Source organism: Stenella coeruleoalba (assembly GCF_951394435.1).
Source record: "Stenella coeruleoalba genome assembly, chromosome: 20".
Taxonomy (NCBI): Eukaryota; Metazoa; Chordata; class Mammalia; order Artiodactyla; family Delphinidae; genus Stenella; species Stenella coeruleoalba.
Genome location: NC_137166.1, coordinates 1,706,400 through 1,731,751, shown reverse-complemented (window position 1 = coordinate 1,731,751; position 25,352 = coordinate 1,706,400). Strand labels below are relative to the sequence as shown.

Sequence of the window (25,352 nt, the reverse complement as noted above, 5' to 3'; positions counted from 1 at the left end):
CTTGGGCACTTATCCCAGAGAAATGGAAACTCATGTTCACACAGAACCTCCACATGAATGGCCATGGCCGCTTTGTTTGTAATAACCAAACCTGCAAACACCCCGAAGGCCCCTGTCTGGGTGAAAGGTTAAACATGCGGGTGTGCCCCTAGGCACATGCTTGGGCCTGGCCGCCTGGGAGGTGTCAGCAGAGGTGGCTCAGAGGTCCCACGCCCCATGCTCCCACCTCTGTGACATCCTCCGCGTCCGTCGGGGAGGGAGGGTGGGCGTGTCCGGGAGGCAGCACGACAGGCGCACGTGGAGACTGGTGCGATCTGAACGAGGCCCGGGGTTGGTGCCAGCGGGGTCCCAGTGTCGCTTTCCCGCCCTCGGTGTCACGCTGCCGCTTACACAGGATTCCCAGAGAAGCAGAAGCAGTGGGAGGGGTGTGTGTGGGGACAGCCAGCACCCAGTCTAAGGGGCTTCCCACTCGGAATTGGCTCACACGGCTGTGGAGGCAGCCAAGCATGTGCACAGTCTGTGTGGCAGGTGGACAGGCAGGGGGCATCGTCACCAGGTGGCACCCCATGGGCAGGAGCTGTTTGGAGTCTCCAAGATGGGGGACAGCCTAAACTGCCTTTTCTTATTATTTTTTTAAATATTTAATTTATTTATTTAGTTTGTCCATGTCACGCAACCTTTTCTTATTATTTTTTTAAATATTTAATTTATTTATTTAGTTTGTCCATGTCATGCAACCTTTTATTATTATTTTTTAAATATTTAATTTATTTATTTAGTTTGTCCATGTCATGCAACCTTTTATTATTATTTTTTTAAATATTTATTTATTTAGTTTGTCCATGTCATGCAACCTTTTATTATTATTTTTTTAAATATTTATTTATTTAGTTTGTCCATGTCACGCAGCATGTGAGATCTTAGTTCCCCAACCGGGGTCGATCCTGTACCCCCTGCAGTGGAAGCGCAGAGTCCTAACCACTGGACCGCCAGGGAAGCCCTTAAACTGCCTTTTAAAGCTCTCACCCGATCAGGCCAGGCCCACCCAGGGTGATCTGTCTCTCGAGTAATTTACCATCAACCAACTGGGACTTTCTATCACATCTGCAAAGCCCCTCCCCAGCAGCACCCAGAATCGTGTCTGACTGGGTACCTGGGGCTGTGATTCGGCCTTGGCAGGACACTGACGTGCTGTGACAGTTGCCCCATACGGACCCTCAGGATAACTACTGCTGTCTTCTTTTTTTTTTTTTTTTTTTGCGGTATGCGGGCCTCTCACTGTTGTGGCCTCTCCCGTTGTGGAGCACAGGCTCCGGACGCGCAGGCTCAGCGGCCATGGCTCACGGGCCCAGCCGCTCCGCGGCATGTGGGATCTTCCCGGACCAGGACACGAACCCGTGTCTCCTGCATCGGCAGGCGGACTCTCAACCACTGCGCCACCAGGGAAGCCCTGCTGTCTTCATGTGATGTGGATGTTCCATAATTTTTGAAACACAAAATATTAAGTTGTACAACTTGAGGTTGACGTAATTGCATTAGTGGAAAGGTGTATTTTCTGGAATATTAATATTGGTATTTAAAAACAGATTCATTGCTCACTTAAATGTTTCTGTTATAATCTAAATACCATCATCCATTAAAAACAAGTCCCCTGATGAATCAGCTTTGGACCGTCAAATTTTACATCGTCCCTTTTGCTTTTGAACTTTCTTTCCCACTTCATTTCCTTCACAAGATTTTATCCTGTCAGCCAGGCTGGTGCATTCCTGTGCAACAGAAATACGGATAGAAATTGAAGCTGAAAAATGTATCTACTGTAACCGTGAGGCCTGGAGGGTTAAAAAAAAAAGCTCTTCTGGATTGAGGTCTCATTACAGTTCTTAGTACACAGTTGAACAAAACAGGGTAAATTATTACCAGTTTATAGTTAACAATGCAGTGTTGTGAATTTACCCTTGAGATGGATGGGGTTTAGTGTTAGTTAATTCCTGAATCTCTGCATGGTTATGAGTAATCTATCACTTAAAATGACGCAGGGTTCAATGTTGGTTCCATTTCTGTTTTCAGTTTTTATAGTTTGAAGTTCTGAGAAGCTGTGTTTACATAAATAAATCTGTGGAAGATGGAGGAGGTCCTCATTTCTTGCAGGTGTGTGCCAGCAGTCCTAGTGGTCTGTCATCACAGATTACTTTGATTATCTGTGAGCTGAAACCCTAAGTAGGTCCTGCGTGCGCTTTGTCAGAGGCGAGTGGTAAGGAGTGACCCCCGCAGAGCGCCTGCTGTCTTCCGTCTGGATGGACGGGGTGCCTGAATGTGATTGCGGGGAGGCTTTGTGAAAGGGAACAACCACACTGGCCAGAGGTGCTCTCCTGGGGCATCATCTTTAGGACATAGAACGTTCTGGAAGGAGGGCGTCTGGGAATTGAGGCCCTGCGGGATCTGCACACCGAGGGGCCCCCGACGGTCAGGTGCCCCGGGGCTCCCTGTGCTCCAGCTTGAAGCTGGTTGTCTCAGACCAGCATTTCCTTGGTCTTAAGGTCCTTTAGGAAACAGAGGTGTGTTCAGTCTAACGACTTTGCCGGATGTTGGCGTGAATCCATTTTAACCTGTTTATTTCCGGCAGACATCTCAGACCTTGAATGTGCTCGTGTCCATCGTGATGTCCTATCGGGGTGAGAGGGAACACCTTTGTGTGGGTACCCTGTGTGTGACCTCGGTACCTGGCCACTTGTGGTGCCTGACCTGTGGGTAGGTGGTCAGGATCTGGTGGGTTAGTTCAGGTGTCACTGATGATTAAGTAGCACGGCTGAGAAAATGCTGACGCCTTTGAGTGGAATGCAGGCGATTATGCTTCTTTTTTAGGAAAATATCCTGTGGTCCTGCCATTCACTTCCGCATGACACGGTGCCATTTGTGCCTCTGCTTTTGGGGACATTTAACAGGGTGTGGCTGGGACAGGGGCTGGCTTCTCATGGGTGCCTTTGGGTTCATGGGCTTTCCTCCTGTAAAAGCAGGGTTTCCCCGACTTGGAGTTTGGAGAGAGAGATCCAGGCATGACATTGCTCTCAGGTAACACTGCTGTACATCTCGAGTGCCTGTTCCTTCTGCACAAAGCACGGCGGGAAGCTCTGAGGGCTGGAAGGTTAATGAGCAAAAAATCTTGACGACTGTGCTTAGAGACGAGCCACTGGCTCCCGCGTGTTTAAACACGTGTCTCAAAAAATAAAAAAATAAATAAACACATGCCTCCCTCCGGAAAGAGCCCCCGGGGGGGCACAATTCTTTTGTAGCATCGTTTCCTTCGAAGCAAAGTCCCCGGACCCTTGGCTGTAGTTCCTGCACTGGCCCAGCAGAACCCAGAGGTCAGTGCCCGGCGGTTCCCCCGCAGCCCCTCCGCAGGTGTTCGCCCCTTTCTGTCATGACACTCACATCCTGGGATGGAACTGATAAGCACAGTGGTCACGAAAGCCCAGATTGCACGTGGGAATTCGCTGGATGCAGTGAGTAAGTCTCAAGCTGCTTTTCATGCAGACCTGCTCCTTCAGAAACCTTCCTGCACAGTGACAGCTGTGACACCTCTGTCTCTTCTCTGTAAACATGTAAATATTTGTAACCCGACTCTCCCGACAGTGCCAACAAGGAGCAGAGCTAGACTCTCCATTCAGAAGCCCAGCCCCGGCTCGCACTTTGCCCGGTGTCAGCCGTGCACGTAGCGCAGCCCTGCCGGGGCCTCCCCTCTGGAGCTCGGGGCGTGGGCGCTGACTTTTGATGACTCTGTGCTCTGACAATGAACGCTGTCGTGTTAAGGTCTTCTTTTCTCTGTGATTCTTTTGTTCCCTAGCGTCGTCCCCCAGACTACAGTAATTCTCAACAGTGATCGGCAGAACGCCGTTGTAGCCAAGATGGAAGACCCCCTGAGCGGCAGGGCACCGGATCCCCTGGAAAATATCATTAGCAAGTCAGTAGCACGACACCCCACCTCTCACCGCCACCGCTGGGGCCCCGGGGACAGGGCGGCGTCCTGGGGCGCCCGTGTCGTTGGGCCCAGGGTTCTCCGCGGCCAGGGTCTGGGGAGGACGGCCTGGCCTGTGTCCACCGCCGCGCGTGCCGGCGGGAGGTACCCTGTGTGCTCACCACGATGCGCGGATCCCGCCCTCTCACCTCACTCCCATCTGTCTTGTCTGTCCGAGCATGTCGGGTCGGCGACGTCCCCTCTGGTTGGTGAAGTGGCGGAGGCGTTTCGAGGTGGTGCCTTTTCCACCCCTTTTTCTTTGGAGACGCTTTGGCTGTACCCTGGGTCAGAGGCGGGAGTGCGTGGAGGGCACCATCGCCCCTCGTGTGCTGGCGCCCCGCCGGCGTCGGCCCCACCGCGCTGCTTCCCGGCGAGTCTCGCAGGCCCTCCTGCAGCCGGTCCCGCTTCTACCTGGCTGTAGCCCAGGTCCCCAGGGCCCCAGACCCCAAGCAGACCGGCCGCGGGAGGTGGGTGCGGACGCTCCGGGCCGAGGCCGTGGGCCGGCAGAGCAGCAGAGGGTCCGTGTGCCTCGTGCCCGCGAGGGCGGAGTCGTGGCCAGGTCCGGAGCGTTTAGCGAGGTCCAGCCCCCAGGATGGAGCCCCCCGGGGTTTGCCTCGGCAAGCAGGGACCTCGCGCTGCTTCCCCTTCCCCGTGCGCGGCAGCATCTCGAAGGAAGTCGAAAAGGTCATTCAGAAGGCAGTAGCGTGCCTCCGGGTAATGGAGCCCGTTTCGGAGCTGGCTGGTGTCTGGTTTCCTGGCCGTGCCTTACTGCGCTGTATCGGGGTCCCTTGTGGTGCTAAGGATGCCCCCCAGGAGATCCTCGACTGGCTTTTTTAGCCCCCTCGAGCGGTTTCTGGCAGTGGGCTAGTTGGGAGTGAGAGCTGCGTCTTCACAGGCCGGGTCATTTCTAGGACATCTCTCGGGACGGAGTGGATCGGTGCAGTCAGTCTGGGTCTGCAGACATACTTTCTCTCACTCAGCCTTTCCTTTGACACGGCCTCAATCTCACCCTGATTCAAACGTCAGCGTTTTGTAGGGTTACCTCCATGATCGGAAGGGAGCGTTCTAGGCCTTGAGTCACAGTGGGTTGTGATTTCACTTCTTTTGTGATGTAAACATGTTTTTAAACGTTCCAAGTTTCATACAGTTTCTTGGAGCCACAGGCTGTCTCCTGCTTTAATCTGAGTAGAAAGAGCTGAGGGAAGGCTGGTGGCCCAGTGCGTGTGCAGAGGTAGCTTCTGTGAGACGTGAAGGGGAGAACGTCGGGGTACAGAACCGTCTCTGCGTGTTGCTGTGCTGCTCTCACCACACTGCTGGTGTCTCTGTTTCCCGCGCAGCGCGGTGCCCGGGCGTCGGCAGAACACCATCGTGGTGAAGGTGCCAGGTCAGGAGGACAGCCACAATGAGGACGGGGAGAGCGGGTCCGAGGCCAGCGACTCCGTTTCCAACTGTGGACAGTCAGGAAGTCAGAACATCGGCAACAACGTCACCCTCATCACCCTGAACTCGGAAGGTGCGTCCTCGAAGCTGCTCCTCTTCTCCGCGTGGACGGTAATGGGCGTGCCGCGGCTCTTGAACAACTCGGGCTGAAACTGCGCGGGTCCATGACACGTGGACTGTTCACTAGTAGTTGTTACAGCGTTGTACGATCTGCACACGGGGAGTCGTGAATATGGGGCGCTGCGTTCACGGGGGGCCCACTAGCAGTTACGTGTGGATCCCTGACCACATGGAGGGTCGAAACCCCCCACATTGTTCCGGTGTCAGCTGTAATTTTTTCCCCTGCTTTTTAGAAAAGTAATATATGTTTATTGTTTTTGAAAGATGCTAAGATATGAAAATGACAAAGAAAGTACAAATAACCGGAGCCATTCCTCATCCAGAGATCTCCAGAAACCCTCTGGGCTTTTTCTGCGTTAACATACACGCTAGATTCACGAGTTTGTAACTCGCTTTGCCCCATTGCGTAGTAGAAATCTCTCCACGTTGATGCAGATTTACATAATCGTTTTCAGTCAGGTTTGCTTATTGAATCTAGCTCTGGAGGCTTTCCGATGATGGACAGCTGTAACTTGAGAGCTATCGGTTGGCTCACTTGTCTGACCACAGCTCTGTCCTGTGTCTCTGATGAGGGCCTCACGCAGACTCAGAGGGGCCACACGTCCACGTTGAGTCCACGCTGCCCCTGCCCACTGTGATATAGGGGGAGCATCCTTTCTCCTGCTGGGTCTGGGGTCCACTCTCACCTGGCTCTGGGTCCAGGTGGTGGCCTGGCATGCCCTCCAGAGGGTTCCTGCCACCTGGCAGCTTTGCCCTTCTCTTGAGGGCTGAGTCAGTGTTTCCCAAAATAGCGCAGAGAGAGAGGAGGGAACTGGGCAGATGTAGCATCGTGTCACTGGGTCCTCAAGCCTATAATTTGTTAACTAGGAAGGGCTGGTGAGGTGTTTCTGCTTCTCCATCTGAGTCGTTGATGTTTCCTAAGAGCACAGTATAGATTTTTCTACAAAGATTTTCCTGTTAGACTTGTTACCACATCTGAAGCATTGAAGATGTTTTCCTTAAAACGTCATTCACCTCTAACATAAGTTGCTAGGGTTGAGATGGCAGAGCAGGGAACAGAGAAAAAGCAAACTGGGCCACTTAGAAAAAAAATTGAGGTCTAATTTCCATTCCATAAAACTGACCATTTTAAAGCAGACGTGCCGGTAAAGGGTGCACATCACCCCTGTCTAATTGCAGGGTATTTTTACCACCCCAAAGAGACCCCACAGCAGTACCCCCGTGCTCCAGCCTCCAGCCCTGCCACCTCTGATCTGCTTCCTGTCTGTGGGGTTGCCTGTTGTGGATGTTTCATACGAGTGGAAGCACGTGGTGCCCTCCCGTTGTACACGCACCAGTCCTTCATTCCTCTTTATGGCCGGATGATGGCCCATCTAAGTGTGTAGATAGGCCACACTTTGCTGATCTGTCACCCGTTGATGGACGCTGGCGTTCCCACTTTCTGACTGTCACAAACAGTGCTGCTCTGAACGTTTGTGTGTAGGTTTTTGTGCGTGTCTTCATTTTTCTTGGGCTGATACCTGGGAGTGGAATTGCTGGGTCAGGGCAGCTAGTCTCTCTACTCATTAGACTTGAGGAAAAGAGGGTTGCTCCTGATTTCATCTTAGTGGATATCGAATGAAAATTACATCTGTAACAATTGCAGAGAAAGCTAATTGTTCTTATTCTTTTTCCATGTGGATTTTGGGTAAATACTCCCGTAGGTCTAGCTGTGTACTTTAGGCCTAACTTGTTTGGTTTAAACGGCCTCAGCTCTGAAACATGACATTGGATAATTTGGGGGGAGTCTGGGGTTATCATAAAAGCCAAAAATGTCATCTTTTAAGTTTGTATGCCCTAATGTGATCTGATTAACGTGAAATATATTTCAGGGGGGACTGCAGACTGACTCTAACGTGAGCTTACAAAAAGGGATCCGAATTTGAGCTTATTAGCATTAAAATCTGTAGGGAAAAAAGTACAGGTTTTCTGTGTGTCTGAGTGCAAGCTTGCTGCCACTGTCCTCGGGAATGTGTCCCCCCCCACCCCCCTGCAGTTCTACGTCCTGAGAATGTCAGGTTGAGCCACCTCGGTTGGCACGGGGTTTGGGAAGATGGAACAGAGACCGCCGGTGTGTGCACGTAAATGTGGGCAAAAGAGCTAATCTGCGAACGTCTCACACGGGCCTGCAGTGGCGTCCTGTGGCCAACATCTGGTGACATTTATGATGCACTGAGAGTCGGATTCGCTGCTTCCCTCCCGTGTCCTCCCGGGACCAGAATAGCTTGCTCGACTGGGGAGCGTCCAGTCAGCGACTTCCTATCAGAGAAATGGGGATAAGATGTAGGCGCTGAAGGGCTGGAGGCTCGGCCTTAGGTGGAGTCGTCTTACTTCCTGATAAGAGCCCAGGGCTGCACGTAGACAGACGTTCTTCTCTTCTTATAAAAGTATTTCTGTGCCTGATTGCAGAGAACCGCAGAGTTTCAGAATGGCTATTTCTTAAGAATTCCGCATTGTCTGCACGAATTGGCATGCCGTCCCCTAGCAGATCTTTATTATACTGGAGCGGCGCCAGGGGATTTACCCGTGCGTTAATCGGCAGTGCTGGCTGTCACGGCACCAGCTCTGTTTGGATCAGAGAAACGCTGACGGTGGGGAGCGGTGAGCTGCAGGCTTAGCTCTTAGCTCTTGCCCTTCTCTTCCCCGGCACAAGGCCTTCGTTTACCCCGATCTTTGGGAAGTACTGCAAGTGTGTGGGGTTCATCGTTCCAAGATTAAGCTGGTGAACTGAGTCAGAGAAACAGATTAGCCAAAATGGACCAAAAGTGGGATCTGTGCATTAATGAAGGGATTTAGTTAGATTCTTAATAAAGAGTTTAATTCCTGCCGTTTATGCATTTGATAATTCTTACAGAACTTGACTAATCCTGCATGTAAAACGTTTGGTACTTGCCTTTAATAGGGAAGTACTTCTGTTATAATTGAATTATTGTCAGAAATCAGCCTTGTATATGTTGCAAAGCCCCGAGTCAATGAAGTGATTTATACTCACGTATCTGTGAGTATAAATAGATACAGATACTCGCATATCTGTGCTGGGGTGGGGGGCAGGGCAGGGAGATGAAGTCTGGGAGGAGCGGGTGGTTCGGCAGGGCTGTCAGGCACAGCACGGGGACCCTGGGGCACCTTCTCCGGGGTGTTGCTGGGCTGTGGGCTACGAAACAAGATCAGTACAAATTGCTGTGTTCACGAAACTGCAGCTGTACGTGTGCTGAGGAGGAAGTTTAGCCAGCAACATTTCTTGAGAATTTGTTCACATAATTTATTTTACGTGAACTTTTCTTAACACAAATTCTTTTTATTTTAAAGATTTGTTTTGATGTGGACCATTTCTAAAGTCTTTAGTGAGTTTGTTGCAATATTGGTTTTGTTTTATGTTTTGGTGTTTTGGCCGCGAGGCGTGTGGGATCTTAGCTCCCCGACTGGAGGTCGTACCTGCGCCCCATGCATTGGAAGGCAAAGTCTTAACGACTGGACCGCCTGGGAAGTCCCTGCATAAATTCTTTGTGTATTTGGTAACGTTAAAACGCATTTTAGCAGCCGTCATAAGTAGGCTGCTGACAAGAGCAGGATTAAGAAAGAGGAGTAGTGTAACAACGTCAGTGGGTCTTTGTGCAGGACCCCGTAGTGAATGGTCACTGATCCCAGATCAGAGGAGAGTGGCCGGAGGGTGGCGTCCCAGCATCCCTCGCCGAGTCTCGGGTCGGCATGTGGGACCCAGCATGTGGACACCCCGTCTCTGCCCAGCGCTCTTGCTCTTTCTGCCAAGTGTCCTTGGACACTCGCTCTTGTCACGGTTGAGCTCTTGACGACTGTGCTCAGCGGGCGGGATTCCCCGGAAGAGGCTGGGCTCCGTCCAAGGTGTGGCCACGTGGTTCTGTGGGATGGGCCCAGCCTCGGGGGTTGGAATTGGCCGCAGTGCCAGAGACGTTTGTGTTTTCCCTTTCCCTCCAGCATTATCCTGTATGTAACCTAACGCTTTCGAATTCCCAGTTTAAAAACCCCAAATTGTCGATCTGTCCATAGCTTGAAGATGTCACGTCAGTCCCAAAGGAGCAGAGGCGCTTGGGCTGCAGGCCCATAGTTTACTGTGTCTAAAGCCAGGAGGGCAAGCTGTCAGGTTCTGTGGTTGGTTGGAGTGTTACCGATTCACTGCAGGCGTCACCCTTGAATGAGGCTCACAGTCAGGGTGTAAACACCTTAATTCACAAGGGCTCAGAAACAGGCGACAGCTTCCGAGGACGGAGTGTGGTCCATGCTGAGAGGCGGCCCACAGGGCCTGTTCTGGAAAGCCTCCTTGAGCCCCTTCCCGGGGCCACTTGGTCCCCCCCACCCCCAGCCCGCACCTCACATGTAGAGAACTTCGTAACCAGCTTGGGCAGCCTTTATAAAAGCCCAATGGAAACACAGCCTGATCCCTGCTCGTGGGCACGAGGTGTCCTCTGAGGCTGGCCCAGAGGTGCTGGAGCCGGCCTCGAGGACCTGACCTCATGTGACCCCCTGGGCCGTGTGTGGACACCCCGTTCACCTCAGAGCCTGCGTCGTCACCATCCCTTGGGTGGAGACTGAAACGCCTCCCTGGTGGTCCCCTCTCGTGGCTGCAGAGACCAAGCCTGTTGTGAGTGATCGCCGAGGGGGACTGGCGGCCAGGGCGTCTGGGAGCCAAGGCAGCAAGTGTCCGAGTGGCCCATCCTGGGGGCCCTTCCCTCCATCACAGCTGCCCGCACAGGACTTAGAGGCTTCTGGGGCCCCCTGGACGGAACACCGGCGTCTTTGGAGAGAGCCCGGGCGCTGGGCTGGGCTTGGTTCCGGGGTGGCATTTGGAGTGCTGGTGACCTCCCAGCCTGCGTGACGTGTGTGCAGGGCATGCAGGCTGCTGTCGGAGGACTCGCAGTTTGCCCTTTGCTTTGGAGGAGTGGTGACGCCTTGTGTCGCGTTTTCTCAGAGTCCCTGAGTTGCAGTAAGACATGTGAAGTCCTGGCACGCAGGAGGCGCGGAGTAGATACTGTCTTGTCTTTGCCCCACGCGATTAGCTCCCACGCCTAGGCCCGGGCCCAGCCGAGTGGCTCGGAACCAAGGCTCCCTGGTGTCAGTGGACGTGCTGGTGTGTGCATCAACTGCCTCGGGACGTGTGCCGGTGCGTGTGTGTGCGTGCCTGTATGGACGTGTGTGTTCTGTGTATACACATGTATGTATGCATGTGTGTCAGCGGGTGGGGAGCAGGGGAGGCATGGCACAGGTAGCTGCTTTATCTCTCTGTCAAGTCGGCGACCCTGAGACTGTGGCCATCTTTTTCGTCTTGGGGCTTTCTCCCGTTCGTTTCATTTTCCTAGAACTAAAATAGACCCTCACAAGAAGTATTTGTATTCTGAACTGTTTGGTAAGAAAGTTGAAGCTACTGCTGAAGGTTTTTCTTTGAATAGCGTTTTTAGAAATGTCAGTTAATTTAATTAAAGATTTAAATGATTGGAATAGAAAGCAAGTTTATTTTTCTTATAACCCAACTGGTAGTTTTTAAATAAAGCCACTAGAATCTATTGTTTCAGATGCCGAAACTGGACCAAGCTATTTTAGTAAAATAAATATATCCTTTCTGAATTGTCAAAAGGCAGATTTCTCAAATATTTATGTGGGCTGGTGCTCCGTCTTGTTTTACATTTAAAAGACGAGATTCATTGTCACTGGTGGGAAGCTGGGCCCAGGCTGGGCTCCGGCTCTCGGGTCGGGTCAGAGGTGACTTGGGGCGGAGTCAGCAGGTGTGGTCCTCGCACCTGGGTGAGGACTGTGCGCCCTAGCGTCTGGGCCAGGGAGTGTGGAGGCGCTGCCGTCTCCCGGGAGTGCCTCGGCAGTGACCGTGCAGCCCTGGTCCTCCCTGCCCCGGAGGGGTCCTCTGTTCCCACGACAATGGCTGTGTTAGTCAGACTTGCTGCAGGCTGTGTTTCTTGTCCGCCTGGCTCGGGCTTCTTGCTGGTCAGATGACCACACACCTGAGACTCACAGCATGAAGGAAGTTAGGTTGTAGACAGGTTATAAAATGCCTTGCAAAATTTTGAGGTGTTTGAAAGACACTTTCTGGACAATTTCCTACATGACCAGAGATGTTTAAGCCATTATTTTCCGGAGTGATAGGGAGGGAAAATAGTTAATTTTTAGACTAATTTATTTTTTGGGGGGAGCAGTATTCCCTGAAATAATAACTTCTGTAGGAATTTAAAATGCCATGTTTCCTCCTCCAGAATGTCCTGGTAATACTCCTGGAGGCCCCTCTGCCAGCTCTGGGGCTGGGCGTTCATCCGTGGCCACGTGTCAGCAGGGGACTGGGCGAGGAAACAGCCCTCGCGGGCCCGCAGAGCCCGTTGCAGTGGCCACGCGCGCCCTCCCGCTCACGGTGGCCAGCCGGTCGCTTCCTCACTGAGCCCGTCCGGCCCTTTCCATGTTCTCCTCTGCAGCACAGCTCGCAGAGATCATCCGTGAAGCCTGGGGAGTTTCTGATCGGTCTGAGGATGGTCATTCTTTACGTAAAAATGAGGCTTGGCTTTCCTTTGTGAACGCTTTCATTCATTTAACTTGGTGTTTTGCCTTCCTAAGAATTAAGTTTAATAGGTGAGGTCGCTTTTTCGTTCCTTCCTCCTGGATCAGTTTGACAGTGTCTGCCTTTACCCACGTGTGACCCCGCTGTGTGCGTGGGATGGCGTGGCGTGGCCCCGCCTTTCTCGGTTGTCGCTGGAGCTGGGAGGCTGAGGCTGTCCGGGGTGGCGTCTGCAAGGAAGGTGGCCCTTGCTCTGGCGCATCGCTGTTGGAGCAGTAGGGCCAGGTCTGGGGCTTGGACAGGTGGGGCGCTCCTTGCCCCGGCCAGAGAGCCGAGGCCCCCTTGCTGGGGGCTGGCAGGACTCTGTCCCTGACCCCCAACCCCCAGCCCCGCGGCCTCTGGTTCTGTCATGGTGCATGTGCGAGGGCTCTGGCAAAGAGGATGCTTCCGGGGCTGGGGAGCCGAGGAGGGGGCGCGTGTGCGGGCAGCCCCCGGGGAAGCCGGCTCTCAGTCGGAGTCAGTGATGGAGAAGCCGAGCCGGCCTCGCTCTTGGACGGAACGGCCATCCCGCCACCTCCACGCACGCTCAGCGTCACTTTGATGAGATGTTGACTCGCGGTTTGGAAAATGATGCTGAGCTCCTGCCCAGCGTTTACTTTGCTTTAAAGATATTATCTAAATGCGGGAGCCGGCCTTGTAGAATTCATGGTACTTGTTTCTGAGAAAAGCGCAAGGCTCTCTGGCCCCGTGGCAGTGGGGTAGAGCCTGCAGCCCACTGTCCTTGAGTCCAACGCGGCGCCCCTCCTGCAGCGGCCTGCCCCTCCCCCCCCACTCCCCTCCCTGTCCCTCCCTCTATTTGCTTGTGGCTTGATGGCCGCAGGTGGAGGGAGGGTGGTCCTTCCACTCTGGTGTAATTAAGCCTGTGATCCTACATTCACTGAGGGTTTAGATCCTGAGCACTAGACCCAGTGCCAGGCGTAGAGTTGCCCAGTGTCTGTAGGTAAACTAATAAACTCTCCAGGAGTTGGAGCCTTCTTGGCATTCCAGGGATGACTGAGAGACAGCGCCTCTAAAAGTCGCTTTCCATCCACGTTTAGATCACGTGTCCACTAGCTTTCCTGTAGGCAGGTGAACGTAACAGGTGGCTGCTGGCGAGAAAACTGCACGTATCCGAGCCTGTGCTCGTAGCTCTACCTCTTCACTTCTAAACCATCTGTGTTCCTGAGAAATGATTCTTCTGACTTACCTCTGATTCCGAGTTCCAAAAATCAGATCTGTGATTTGTTCTTTGTCCTTAGCTGAAGTCAGGAGCTCAGCCTCCCTGGCCCTTCCAGCGGCCGCCCCGGCCCTTCCAGCGGCCGCCCCAGCCCATCGGTGACGTGGTCGTCCTGACGGGGTTGCAGAGCCTCGCCTGGTGTCGGAGGATGTCCTGTGATTCAGGAGCCCGGCCAGGAGCGGCTGCCTGTGGCGTGGCAGGGCAGGGGGTGCGAGTCACAGACCGGCTGGCCTCTGGGCCTCGTGCTCTGTTCCAGGCCTGCGGCAAAGCCAGGCGGGGCTGGCTGCCCTTGTGGGGCCTTCTTTGCGCGTAGAGGCCAGAATGTAAATATCAGGACATTTCAAAACAAATCGCGTGAGAAATCTTGAAACAGTGATGACCCTGTTGGCTGGGACACGGCTTAAAGGCCCGCCGGCCTCGGCAGGAAGCTGCGTCCCTCTTAGAGGCTCTAACTCTCCCCCTTATCGCCGCCCGGCGCTGGTGCTTTCAGGGGCCGCCGCTCACACCTGAACTTGCCTCCACGTTAGGATCAGAAGGGAGCGTTTGGAGAGCGGCCAGATGTCCAAGCGAGTCAAGAGTCCTCTTGATTTGTGATCATACGTGGAGTTTCCTTTTGCCAAACGATAAGGCTTTTTAAAGTTGATGTTTGTTTGACAGCCGTCAAGCCCTTTCACACACGTGGTCGATCCTGCAACTCCTGGGAGGCTGTGACAGAGAGGGAGGCTGGGTGGGGGACGCTGGCCCACTTGGTCAGGGTGTAGCCGGGAGGCCCAGTGCCCACTGTGTGCCTCCCAAATCGTCTCTCATCCCAGACGGAGCTGGCGGGGCGCCGGTGGGCTCGCAGACAGGGGTCTCCCGCCTCTCCTTCTGGGCGGGAGGAGCGCCAGCTGCCCTGTTCCTCTCTGTGGGCCCCCTGCCTGTCCTGGGGACGGCCCGGGCCGCCTTGCTGGAGGTAGAGAGAGCGGGGGCAGTGGCCGGAGCTCACCGAGACCCCTCTCTCTCGCAGAGGACTACCCCAATGGCACGTGGCTGGGGGACGAGAACAACCCCGAGATGCGGGTGCGCTGCGCCATCATCCCCTCCGACATGCTGCACATCAGCACCAACTGCCGCACGGCCGAGAAGATGGCGCTCACGCTGCTGGACTACCTCTTCCACCGCGAGGTGCAGGCCGTCTCCAACCTCTCGGGCCAGGGCAAGCACGGCAAGAAGCAGCTCGACCCCCTCACCATCTACGGCATCCGCTGTGAGTGTCTGCCGCCACCCCCGTGCCGGCCGCGGGAGGGCTCCGCTGGGGGTGGGACCATGCTGTCGGGGGGAGGGGGCTCTGGGTCAGACCTGGGCACGGGCCAAGAGAGCCCTTTGTGGATTGAACGTTTCCTTTAGGAAGGGCTGCCCAGGGCACAGGCAGGCCACCCGCCTCGTCCCTGTCCTAGAGGGCTGGGGTTCTGGGCTGCCGTCGCTGGTGGGGCCGGGGACCTCGTCATAGGGATCTGGATCCCCCGCGTGGCTGCGAGGGTGGCGCAGGCTGGAGTCTGTCGTGACGGCATCGTCCGGGTGACATCTGGAAGGGGTGCGGCGTGCCCGCTTCCTGCTCGTCAGCACCCGCTGGCCTGGTTTCACCCGAGAGCCCGCCCGACCCAGAAGGCGTTCGACACGGCTTACGATAAAGACGCGCGGGAAGCACGTAGGCTTCCGGCAGGAGGGTTAGGTGGTCACGTCTGACGATAAAGACGCGTGGGAAGCACGTAGGCTTCCGGCAGGAGGGTTAGGTGGTCACGTCTGACGATAAAGACGCGCGAGAAGCACGTAGGCTTCCGGCAGGAGGGTTGGGTGGTCACGTCTGAAAAACCTGGTGCTGGAGAGTCTGAGTTAGCGAAGCGGAATGGAAAACAATTACCCAGAGTTCACTGTCTCACAATAGAGAAGGGGTGCCACCCTGCCCGGGGGACCTCGTTGCTCACACAGAGCTCTGACGGCGATCCCCGGGCCTTTGGGTGCAGACGGTGAGAAGCAGGGAGAGGAGCTCTCCGGGAGCCTTCATGCACAGGCGGAGTTGTCTTTCCTGTGTCTGCACACTGACCTTGGTGGAAGTTGGGGGGTGGCCTGGCTGCGGGTTTTCCTGACAGGTACTCAGCTGGGCGTCCAGTCCCTGCCTCACCCCAGGGGGCTCGTCCTCCTGGTCCCCAGCTCATGGCCCCGGCCATTCCGAGTCCCCGTGTGTGTCTCAGAGGCTGGGAATCATGTGGGGTGGCTCCTGAGAACCCACCCGTGGGACGCGCTGAGGTCAGCCCTCGGGGGGGAAGAAAGCTGGGCACGGCGGGCAGAGCCCAGGCCAACTGACAGGTGCGTAAGGGCTTTGCCGTCTGTGTTCTAGGCTTTGTGAGGCCTGGGTCGTACCTGCCGGGCTCTGAAAGCAGCCGCTCTCACAATGCGGACGGATCGGCGTGACCGTGTTCCAAAAGAATGTTGCTTTCATGACAGGCAGCGCCCCCGCTCTAGAGCACGGTGCCTGCCGGGACCCTCACAGCATGCCGGCTGATGCCAGGGGTTCTGGAATCATGAGCCGGAATGTCAGGCTTGGACTGAGGGTCACCTGGGGGCCGCCATGGCTGCTGCGTGTTGCAGGGGTCACCGGTTCTCTAGGCAGCGGGGTGGTCGTGCTTACAGTGGAGCCAGCGGTGGGCCGGAGGGTGTTTTGGTGCGAGGCCGGCCTGCCTGCGTTCTCTCGGAGGCCCCTGTGCCTGGGAGAAGGGGGGGCGTGTCTGGGGGCTGGCCGGGAGCCGTGCGGACAGCGCTGGGTGTAAGCAGCCCAAATTGCCCTGTACATCTAGCTTACAGTTTTTTCTTTTTTTCTTTTTTTTCTAATGTTTTGGTCTCGCCGTGCAGCATGTGGGATCTCAGGTCCCCAGCCAGTGATCGAACCCATGCCTTCTGCATTGCAAGCGCAGAGTCTTAACCACTGGACCACCAGGGGAGTCCCTACAGTTTCTTTTTCAGGCAGGGGAAGCCTGTGGGTGTCCTTAAAATAGAGGAATTCCTGACCCAGAGAATACATTTGCCACCGCCAGCCACGCCCACCTCGCTGTGGACAAGACTGGACTTACATTTTTCTTTTCTGAGTGTCAGAAGTATTTTCCTCCCTTTCTTTTTTAAGGGAAAAAGCCCAGCATTTTGAAACACATAGGCGCTTCTTCTAGAGAGGGAACAAGGTTACTGAGGGAGAGCGAAGTCGTGTGGGATGCCACCTTCTTCAGGGTTCCCAAGGGTTGACGGGCCTCCCAGAAATTTGGATAACCAGCCATGTAGTTCGTGTGCTCTGTGCAAAAGTAGATCATTATTGTAACTGAAAAAAATTGGCCACGCTTTCATGAGGCATGTGACCTAAGAATGGAGCAGTTGCCTTTTCCCCCCTCGAATTGAGAATGTTATAGCCTTAGTTCTTAGGGTTTTTACTGGTGGGTCACATAGGCGTCTGCTTAGGCTGCGGGACACGCCTGGCTGATCTGATGAGAACAGAGATGAGGTGGACGCGCTCCCCAGCGTCGACAGGTCCTTGAAGACGTCTGTGAGGGGGGCGCCGACGTGGTGAGATCCCATGAGCCCCGCAGCAGCTTGGGCACAGGTGGAGGAGTCACATGTCCACGGAGGACTGTCGTCGGGTCAGCCCCCCGGGGCAGAGATGGTGTTGCTGCCGGGGCTTCGCTCACGTGCGACGGGCTGCCCGAGTGGCCCGGGGCTGCCGTACCGAGCTCCGCCGACAACACGGTGCCCTGTCCGGGTCTGGGGCCACGGGGCTGAGACCATGGCGCCGGCAGGGCCATGCTGCCTCACAGGGCTACGGATGAGTCTGTCTTGCCTCTGGCAGAGGCCCACAGCTTGTGGCCTTTGTGGGCTGTAGCAGCGTAACTCCAGTCTCCGTGTCCGTCGTCACGCGGCCATCTGCTCCTGTGTGTGTGTCTCCTCTCCTGAGGGCAGCAGCCATCCTGCACTTAGAGCGCACTGTACTCCAGTGTGACTGCATCTGCAGTTAATTAATCACGTCTGCAGAGACCCTGTGTCCAAGGGAGGTCACGTTCCCAGGTCCTGGAACGGACATGAATTTTGGGGGACACTTCAGCACAGTACGCAGGGCCTGGGTTCTTTGGAACCTGGGTGATCAGGCTACTCTGGGCCCAGCATGTGTCTCTGGGAGCTGGGAGGAAGTCGTGGTTCATGTGGGCTGGTGGTGGGACGGAGCCTGTGAGAATGGACGCAAGTGGGCGCCCTGGCTCACAGCAACCTTGGAGCTGCCGACCACGGCCACCGGGCTCTCCTCATCACCGAAGAGCGGCTTCACTCATAGTGCTGTGCCCAGTGCCTGCGGCTCCTGTGTGTGGGGAGAGGGAGCCAGCCTGGCTCTGTGGCCGGGACGCTGGACTCTGCGGTGCCCACGCGGGAGCTGAGACCGTCACGTGAAGAAGTCAGTTGCCAGCACTCAGGTTTCTGCTTCCCTCTCCCTGGAACTCGAGGCTATGTTAGCAGTGCCCTGGTTTTCATTCCGTTGTGACAGATAAGCCCCACGCCACCCCACACCCCTCCCTGAGTGCACAGGGTTCCAAGCCCCGCGCCTTTTTCTTGTCTGTCCTTCCTGCGGTGCATCTCAGCCCCTCGTGGGGCTCACATGAGAGCCGGGAACCACCAGTGTCAGCGATGGGCGTCCTGGAAAGGGGGAGGTGGTCAGCAGGGACGGGGACCCGCTCAGATCTTCGGGGGGCGCCCGGGCAGCACTTGGGAGCAGCGCATTAGTCTCCCCGGGCTGCTGGGGGGCTACGTGGCTCGTCTGCGGACGGGCGCCTGCTGCTGTCTGGGCAGAGGGAGGCGCTGCTGGGCTTTCTGTGGCCGTTTCTTCTCCACTTGGGTGGGCGCCGGAGGCCCGAATTTTAAGGCTGGTTCTCACTCCTCACTGATAACTCGGTTTGGAGCTGAAGTGAGGAGATTGACGTTCTTATTTCATGAGGTTTTCTTAGGAGCATCAAATGACTTGAGATAAAATGCTTCAACAAGTGTGAAATACCAGTTAATTCAAAGTAATCTTTTGATCACTCATTGTAAGAGGTTCCTCCTCCTTTCACTCAGCTGAGGTTGCTCAGGGCTGGCAGAAAAGTTGAAGAACGCTTTTAGCAAAGTCAGAGGAAGCCCACCCATGAGGCTCCGGGGGCGGAGCCGAGCCCCCTGTGCCCTCCTGCAGCATGGCTCTCGGTGGGGGAGGATCGGTGTTGCTGGCTCCTTCCTTAGTGTTTCCTGGCAGCTTCCCCGGGGGCATTTGCCATCGAGCTGGAGTCTTGAGTCACTGTTGGAAGGAACTATGTAATAAGATGTCTTAGAAGAATTTGAAAATGGCTAACGCACAACTCTACGAATGTACGTTTTTTCTTTGAAGGATGTAAGCCAGGTTTTGAACTGGCAGATTGGTTTTTACAAAGTTGAATTTAAGTAGGAATGTTTTCACTCATTTCTTATGCTTGTGTGCCCACGTGTGTGTTGTATATATTCTCTTCTATTACTAGCAAGCTTTGGAATCTTGCATGATCTCATTAATCCCTAGAGGCATTCGGAAGGTGTTTTCCTTGTGGGAAGGCATGAGGGGATCTGCGGGTGGCCTGCAGGGTGTCCTCTGTATTGGAGCAGGTGCCTAATGAGGTGGTTGGACACGTGTGGTCGCCACTTCTTCGCCTGTATTCGGGCTCCTCTGTAGCTGTGGTGGGGAGTTGGCTCCGCCTGTGACTGTAGAGCTGTAGTTAGTGGTCGGGTCCCCTTGTGACTCTACGGTTCTTGTTCTCATAGTTGGGCTCAGTCAGTATTTGCGTTCTGTGGTAACTACAGTGGGTAGTTGGGTCCTCTTGTCACTCATGTGGGTAACTGGCCGGAACTTTGTGAGCCCCGCCCTGCATCTAGAGCCGTCTCAGTAAATATTGCGATGACTCAGTTAGCTTAGAGATGACCTGGACACCAGCGAAGAGGCGCCGCCTCCTTTTCTGCAGGAGGACAAAGTGGGGCCGAGACTACCTTGCAGTTGATCTTCTCTGATCCTGTAAACCCTGCCCCTCCTTAACCCAATTTCTTTTTATCAAGGTGACAGACGTGTTGGTTGTGTTTCTGTTTGGAGTCAAAAATGCCTTAGGCTATGTTCACAAAGTTAAGTGTCTTTCCAAGACAAAAGAAACTTAATACAGTAGTTAAGAAAACAGAGACTTCCTTTGTTTTGATTATTCCTAGGGTCTGTGCTCTCCACAGAGCAGAGTTTCGGGACTGGGCATCAAATGATCTCTCAGCAGCCGCTCCAAGCTGGGTGCTCTTAGTAGCCAAAACAGCAAGTTTTCCAGCTGAATCTTTTTTTTTTTTTTTTTTTTTTTTTTTTGCGGTACGCGGGCCTCTCACTGTTGTGGCCTCTCCCGTTGCGGAGCACAGGCTCCGGACGCGCAGGCTCAGCGGCCATGGCTCATGGGCCCAGCTGCTCCGCGGCATGTAGGATCTTCCCGGACCGGGGCACGAACCCGTGTCCCCTGCACTGGCAGGCGGACTCTCGACTACTGCGCCACCAGGGAAGCCCCGAGCTGAATCTTTTTATTATTAAATTTTTGAATTTCATGCATTTATTTTCCCGTTAATCAGCAAAGCTTCATGACCAGCTAGAAAGGAGGTCACCCTGTTGAAAAGCATTTTTTGTGGTTCCCGTGTTCCTGACCGTTACTCCCTGTTGATTCAGCACAAGGAAGAAGTGAAGTGGTCCAGTGAGAGCTGGGCGGGCTGGCAGGGAGGGGCCTCCATCTGCCACCCGGTTTCCTCCTTGCTGGTAAGTGGTCTCAGATGCCCACATCCCGCACTGAGAGCTCGCCGTGGCGCAGAGGCGGACAGCGAGGGTGCCAGAGGGCTGCCCTGCCCTCTGCGGCCAGCGGTCCAGTGGAGGTGATGCCCACTCGGCTGGGCCGGGCTGGGCATGCGGTGGGGCCCCAGGGAGTGGATTATGTCCGCCCTTAGGGAGTCTCATTCTGATGGAGGGAGGCAGACGGGGAGGCAAGGGAAGTTCCGTAGGCCTCAGACTCCAGTAGCAGTGGAAGAAAGTCTTCAGCTGAGTTGTAACCAGCATTTGGGCAACAAATGTGTGAGCATCTGTCGTGTGCCTGGACGTTCTGGGTTCTCGGCAGGCATGGACGAGGAGAGCAAAGAGCCCCGTGTTTGTGGGGGAAGCGGTGTAAACGCCATCAGCATCTAAGTTCTCTAAAGTGTTAGAGCGCCGGGACGGGGCTGGCGGTGGGAGGATTCTGGGGCGAAGTGGGCTGGTTGAGGGGAGGGTTACTGAGCTCTCGTTGGAGCCCAGACTTGAGAGGAGGGAAGGAGGCAGCCAGGCAGGCATGAGCAAGGAGGAACGAGCTGGCGTTCCATCTCGGCCTCAGAACCCTAGAGGCCGTGCGTGAAATCAGGGTGGACAGTTGGAACGCGGGGCATCCAGGACGCTTGTGCGAACCCTCACCTCCAGCTTGTTGCCCGACTCCATCTGGTGGGGGTGGATCACGTCAGATAGGTTAAAGCTGAATAAATGAGAAGCGATCATTGCACATGACAGGCAGGCCTGAGGCGGCTCTCGCCCGTCACTCTTCCTGTTGGCGCTGCGCCCTGACCGCCAGCCGCGCAGAAGGCCCGTGCCTCACAGAGCCTCCCCTCGGGTGTGTTCTTGCAGGTCACCTCTTCTATAAATTTGGAATCACGGAATCCGACTGGTATCGAATCAAACAGAGCATCGACTCCAAATGTCGGACGGCCTGGCGGCGAAAACAGCGAGGCCAGAGCCTGGCCGTCAAGAGCTTCTCCAGGAGAACCCCGTCCTCGTCCTCGTACGGCGCCTCAGGTACGATGCAGGGTGGCCCAGGCAGGTGGCCCCGGGGACGGTCAGAGTGAGAACGGTGGTTCTGTGCCTGCACGTGCCTTGTGAGAGGCTCCCGGGGCAGCTGTCTAGGTGGAGGGCATCCTGGGCTCAGCAGCACCAGGAGCTGGGCCAGGACCACCTCGGACGCCACCCTGAGCGCTGCTCCCTCTGCCTGGTGGGCCAGCACGTCGCTGGCTCGCTGTCACTGTCACCACCTGCCTGGCGTCTGCAGGCGAAGGCTGGGGTGCAGCCCAAGTCGTGCTCGTTACTGCCATGGTGAGGACGCAGCCTCGGGTATACCCACCCTCGAGAACGGGAAGCTCTTAGGCTTTCTTTTCAGGCATTGAAAGGACAGCTGGGAAAGTTCACCAGGAGTGACCAGGAGACCAGCATCGCTTGTCACCGAAGATGTCTCAAAATGTTGTCACAGAAATGGTCTTTTAACTCCCGCGGACGGTCCCTGGGCAGTGGCTCTCAGACCTGAGCCCTGACCGGGGTCGGGACCGGGATTCAGGGGCAGCAGCGGGCAGGGTGGGCGGAGCTCTCGTTCTGAAAGCGCTGCGGTGACAAACCAGGTCACCTGGAGTCCTTACGGGGTTGTGAACCTTGCTGAGCCCGACCTCAGGAAGCGGTTTTCCTCGGTGGTTTGGTGGTTATCACATACTTGGCCTTAGCTTGCCGTGTGAACCATGCAAGCTGGGGGTAGCCGACTCTCGTGGGCCAGACAGGTCATGCGCTGAGCAGAGCTTCTGTGCGGGGCCTGCATTGAAGAGTCTCTCGGTGAGGAGCCCGGCCTTTCTGTCACCACCAGGATTCTGTCCTGGGAACTTAGGTAGCAGTTGGGGCCCCGCTGGGGGTGGCTCCTTGCCGAACCGGGCTGGCTCTGTGGTCCTAAGAGGGTAGGCGTGGGGACTGTGGCTCCAGGGACGTAGGTTTCAGTGTGGCCGGGGATCTGCCGTCTTACCCCGGGGCCACCTGGTCAGCACGGCCGTGCTCAGTGCCTGTCCCCATCAGATGAGGTGGGCTGTGGAACCCGCGTCCCCGCCTCTGGAGGTGCCCGGGACACGTGACGAGCTGACTTGCAGGCGGGCCCCTCAGGATTGTGTTCAGTTCAGATCCTGCCTCTGGGTGGTGGTCTGAGGCTCGGCGTTGCCAGCCAGCAGCTGCGTGAGGCCCCAAGCCTGTCCGGCCCACGTTGGAGCAGGAGGGTGCTGGGTCCTGAAGCTGTGCTTGGACTGCCGGGCTGGCCACCTTGCATCCGCTTCTGACCTTGTGGTTGGGGACTCAGGTGGCCTTTGCCCCTGAGGTCTGATCTCCATCACAGGCTGGTGATGTCATGCTTTGTCTTTACCCTCGCTCACTTGTTGTTTTGTTTTTCTTCCAGTTATTAGTGTTTCTTTCAGTTGAATGACAGTAATTCATTTTAATGGTAGTTGCATGTCTTTAGTTCCTCTGTTTTTCTGTCCATAAACGTGTCAGCGTTCCTCCCAAGAGGCTGTGGGTTTTGTTTTGTTTTTCTTTTTCTTTTTGGCTGCGTTGGGTCTTCGTTGCTGCGTGTGGGCTTTCTCTAGTTGCGGCGAGCGGGAGGTACTCTTCGTTGCGGTGCGCGGGCTTCTCTTGCTGTGGAGCATGGGCTCTAGGCACGTGGCCTTCAGTAGTTGTGGCGCACGGGCTCAGTAGTTGTGGTGCACGGGCTTAGTTGGCAGGCAGATTCTTAACCACTGCACCACCAGGGAGGTCCCCAGGCTGTGGGTCTGGCAACTCTCAGTGCTGCTGTTGGTCCCGTGGCCTCTTGCAGGTGGTGAATGGCCACCATGAGGGGCTCTTCAGTGCCGTGGCCGGGCAGGCGCTGAGCCTCAGGACGTGTGGCTCGGAATGGACTCTGGCCGGCCTCAGTGGCTGGGAAGGTCTGCTGGCTGCAGCAGCACCGTCCATGGCCAGAGTGACGGGCGCTTTCTCAGGAGCAGGGGGCCCTCTGTGTCGTCCTGATGGGCCTCGGAGGACGGACACCGTGGTGCCACCCGGCACCTTGCTGCCTCCGCCCACCTGGGTCTCTGTGCCTGGGCTGTGCAGCAGGGGGCACTGCGTCGGGGCGGGGGTCAAGGTGTGCCTTTTAAGGAGCATTTGAGGGAGGCCGGCACCATCGCACTCCCTCTGCCTCAGGTGCTGTGTGTCTGGGAAGCACGGGGGGCGAGTTCCGGGCTCTGGGACGGGTCTGGACTGCTCTCGGGCGGTCCGCTGGAAGCCAGAGGGCGGCCCCTCCTCGGGCGCTGGAGCCCTGGGAGTTTTGAGAGGAGCACGGACCACGTTCTTCTTTCATCAAACTCTTGGAAGTACGTTGTTCTGTAACTTTCTGTTGAGGATCTTTTTCTACTTTAACGTACTGCCTACTTGGCCCAAACTCGATACAGCACAGGGTGGTTGGTTAAAGGGCCTCTGGGATTTTGTCCTTGTCCTTCCTGCGGACTCGCGGCCTGACCCAGTGAATCTGCTCCTTAAGGCTGTTCTGGTGACACACGTAATCCAGGAACGTGTAATTTAGCCAGGATTCCGTTCATTTGGAATTGGTCGTAATTCCAGCTGGAGTTGCCGTGTTCTCTTTTGAAGTATCAGCAGACAGATGCTACAAGTGAGATTCTGAGCCGAGGCTGGTCTATTTAAAGCTGAATTAGTGCTGCCAGTTTGAACACAGACCACAACATCACTGGTTTTCAAGGGATTTTAAAAATATCAGTTTATTAAAACGTTTGTATCTCACCTTGCTGTCTGGCCACACCACGTGAACTTCCGTATGTGCTTGAGTTTAAGGTGGCTGCGTTTTACAGTGTAAACCTCCGCCCCCAGCGCTTCTCCCCACAGCTCTCATTGGGGAGCATCCGTGTAGGGCCCAGAACCTTAGGGTCACAGAGAACCAGCTCCTGACTGTGTGTCTCTCTGGACATGGGGCAGCGTGGCCAGTGGGGGCGAGGCCTTTGAGGGGCTGCCCTTGCCGTGTCACTGCCGGGGGCTGTGGTCCTCCCTCAGCGTGAGTCGTTGCCTGGGGTCACTTGCCGTATCTCTTGGATTATTCTTGACCACAAGCAAGTAACAGATGCAGTTTTTTGCACTGCACTTTGATATCAGTATTGATTGTAAAACATAGATTTAAATTAGTCTTCACGTTGCATAATTAGAGGGAGCTATTGATGACCTGGTAAATTCAATAACTTGAATTTCGTAAGTATTAACATCTTAATATTGTTATACTGTAACTTTTTAAAAGGCAGCCAGTGGAATCTATGCCATGTCAATTTGATACCCACCGTTAAGCTATTAAAAAATGCAGGAAAATTCTTTTTTTCAAGAATCAGACATTTAATCTTTTTCCTCTTTCCATTCATATCAGCATTCTACTTCTCACAGAATTTCATTTTAATGTAATATGGTTTTATCTTTAGAAGTCTTTCTGAGTAATCCATTCTTTAGAACAAAAATATGTATATACATTGAAAATTAAAATCTTTTTGTTTCTGAGTCCTAATGTTCTAAGTGTATGAGAAAATTCTTCTGATTGAGATAGTATTACAGTTAAAAGTAATACACAACACGTGAAAACAAACGCATCGCATTCTGGGTTAAACATGGAGAGTAAACTTTTACTGGAAGAGTTCCTTCAATTGAGTGGATGGAACTTTTCTCCCAAGTTAGTTTTTTGTTTGTTTATTTACTTTTGGCCGCTTTGGGTCTTCGTTGCTGCGCGAGCAGGCTTTCTCTAGTTGTGGCGAACAGGGGCTGTTCTTCGTTGTGGTGCGCGGGCTTCTCATTGCGGTGGCTTCTCTTTGTTGCGGAACACGGGCTCTAGGCACGTGGGCTTCAGTAGTGGTGGCACATGGGCTCAGTAGCTGTGGCTCCTGGGCTCTAGAGCACAGGCTCAGTAGTTGTGGCGCAAGGGCTTAGTTGCTCCACGGCCTGTGGGATCTTCCTGGGCCAGGGCTCGAACCCGTGTCCCCTTCATTGGCAGGCGGATTCTTAACCGCTGCACCCCTGGGGA

General features: G+C 54.9%; 1 protein-coding gene across 4 annotated transcripts in view; it reads left to right on the top strand.

Annotated features, from left to right (window-relative positions):
- Window positions 1-25,352, top strand: part of BANP (BTG3 associated nuclear protein) — an 82,123-nt gene that overhangs the window by 27,994 nt on the left and 28,777 nt on the right. For 3 of the 4 annotated variants that reach the window (XM_079907812.1, XM_079907809.1, XM_079907811.1), the window contains exons 5-8: window positions 3,842-3,958; window positions 5,350-5,525; window positions 14,423-14,662; window positions 21,137-21,304. In XM_079907812.1, coding sequence (XP_079763938.1) covers window positions 3,842-3,958; window positions 5,350-5,525; window positions 14,423-14,662; window positions 21,137-21,304 — 701 coding nt within the window. The remainder of the gene's footprint in view (window positions 1-3,841; window positions 3,959-5,349; window positions 5,526-14,422; window positions 14,663-21,136; window positions 21,305-25,352) is intronic. The other variant, XM_079907810.1, reaches the window with a different exon arrangement.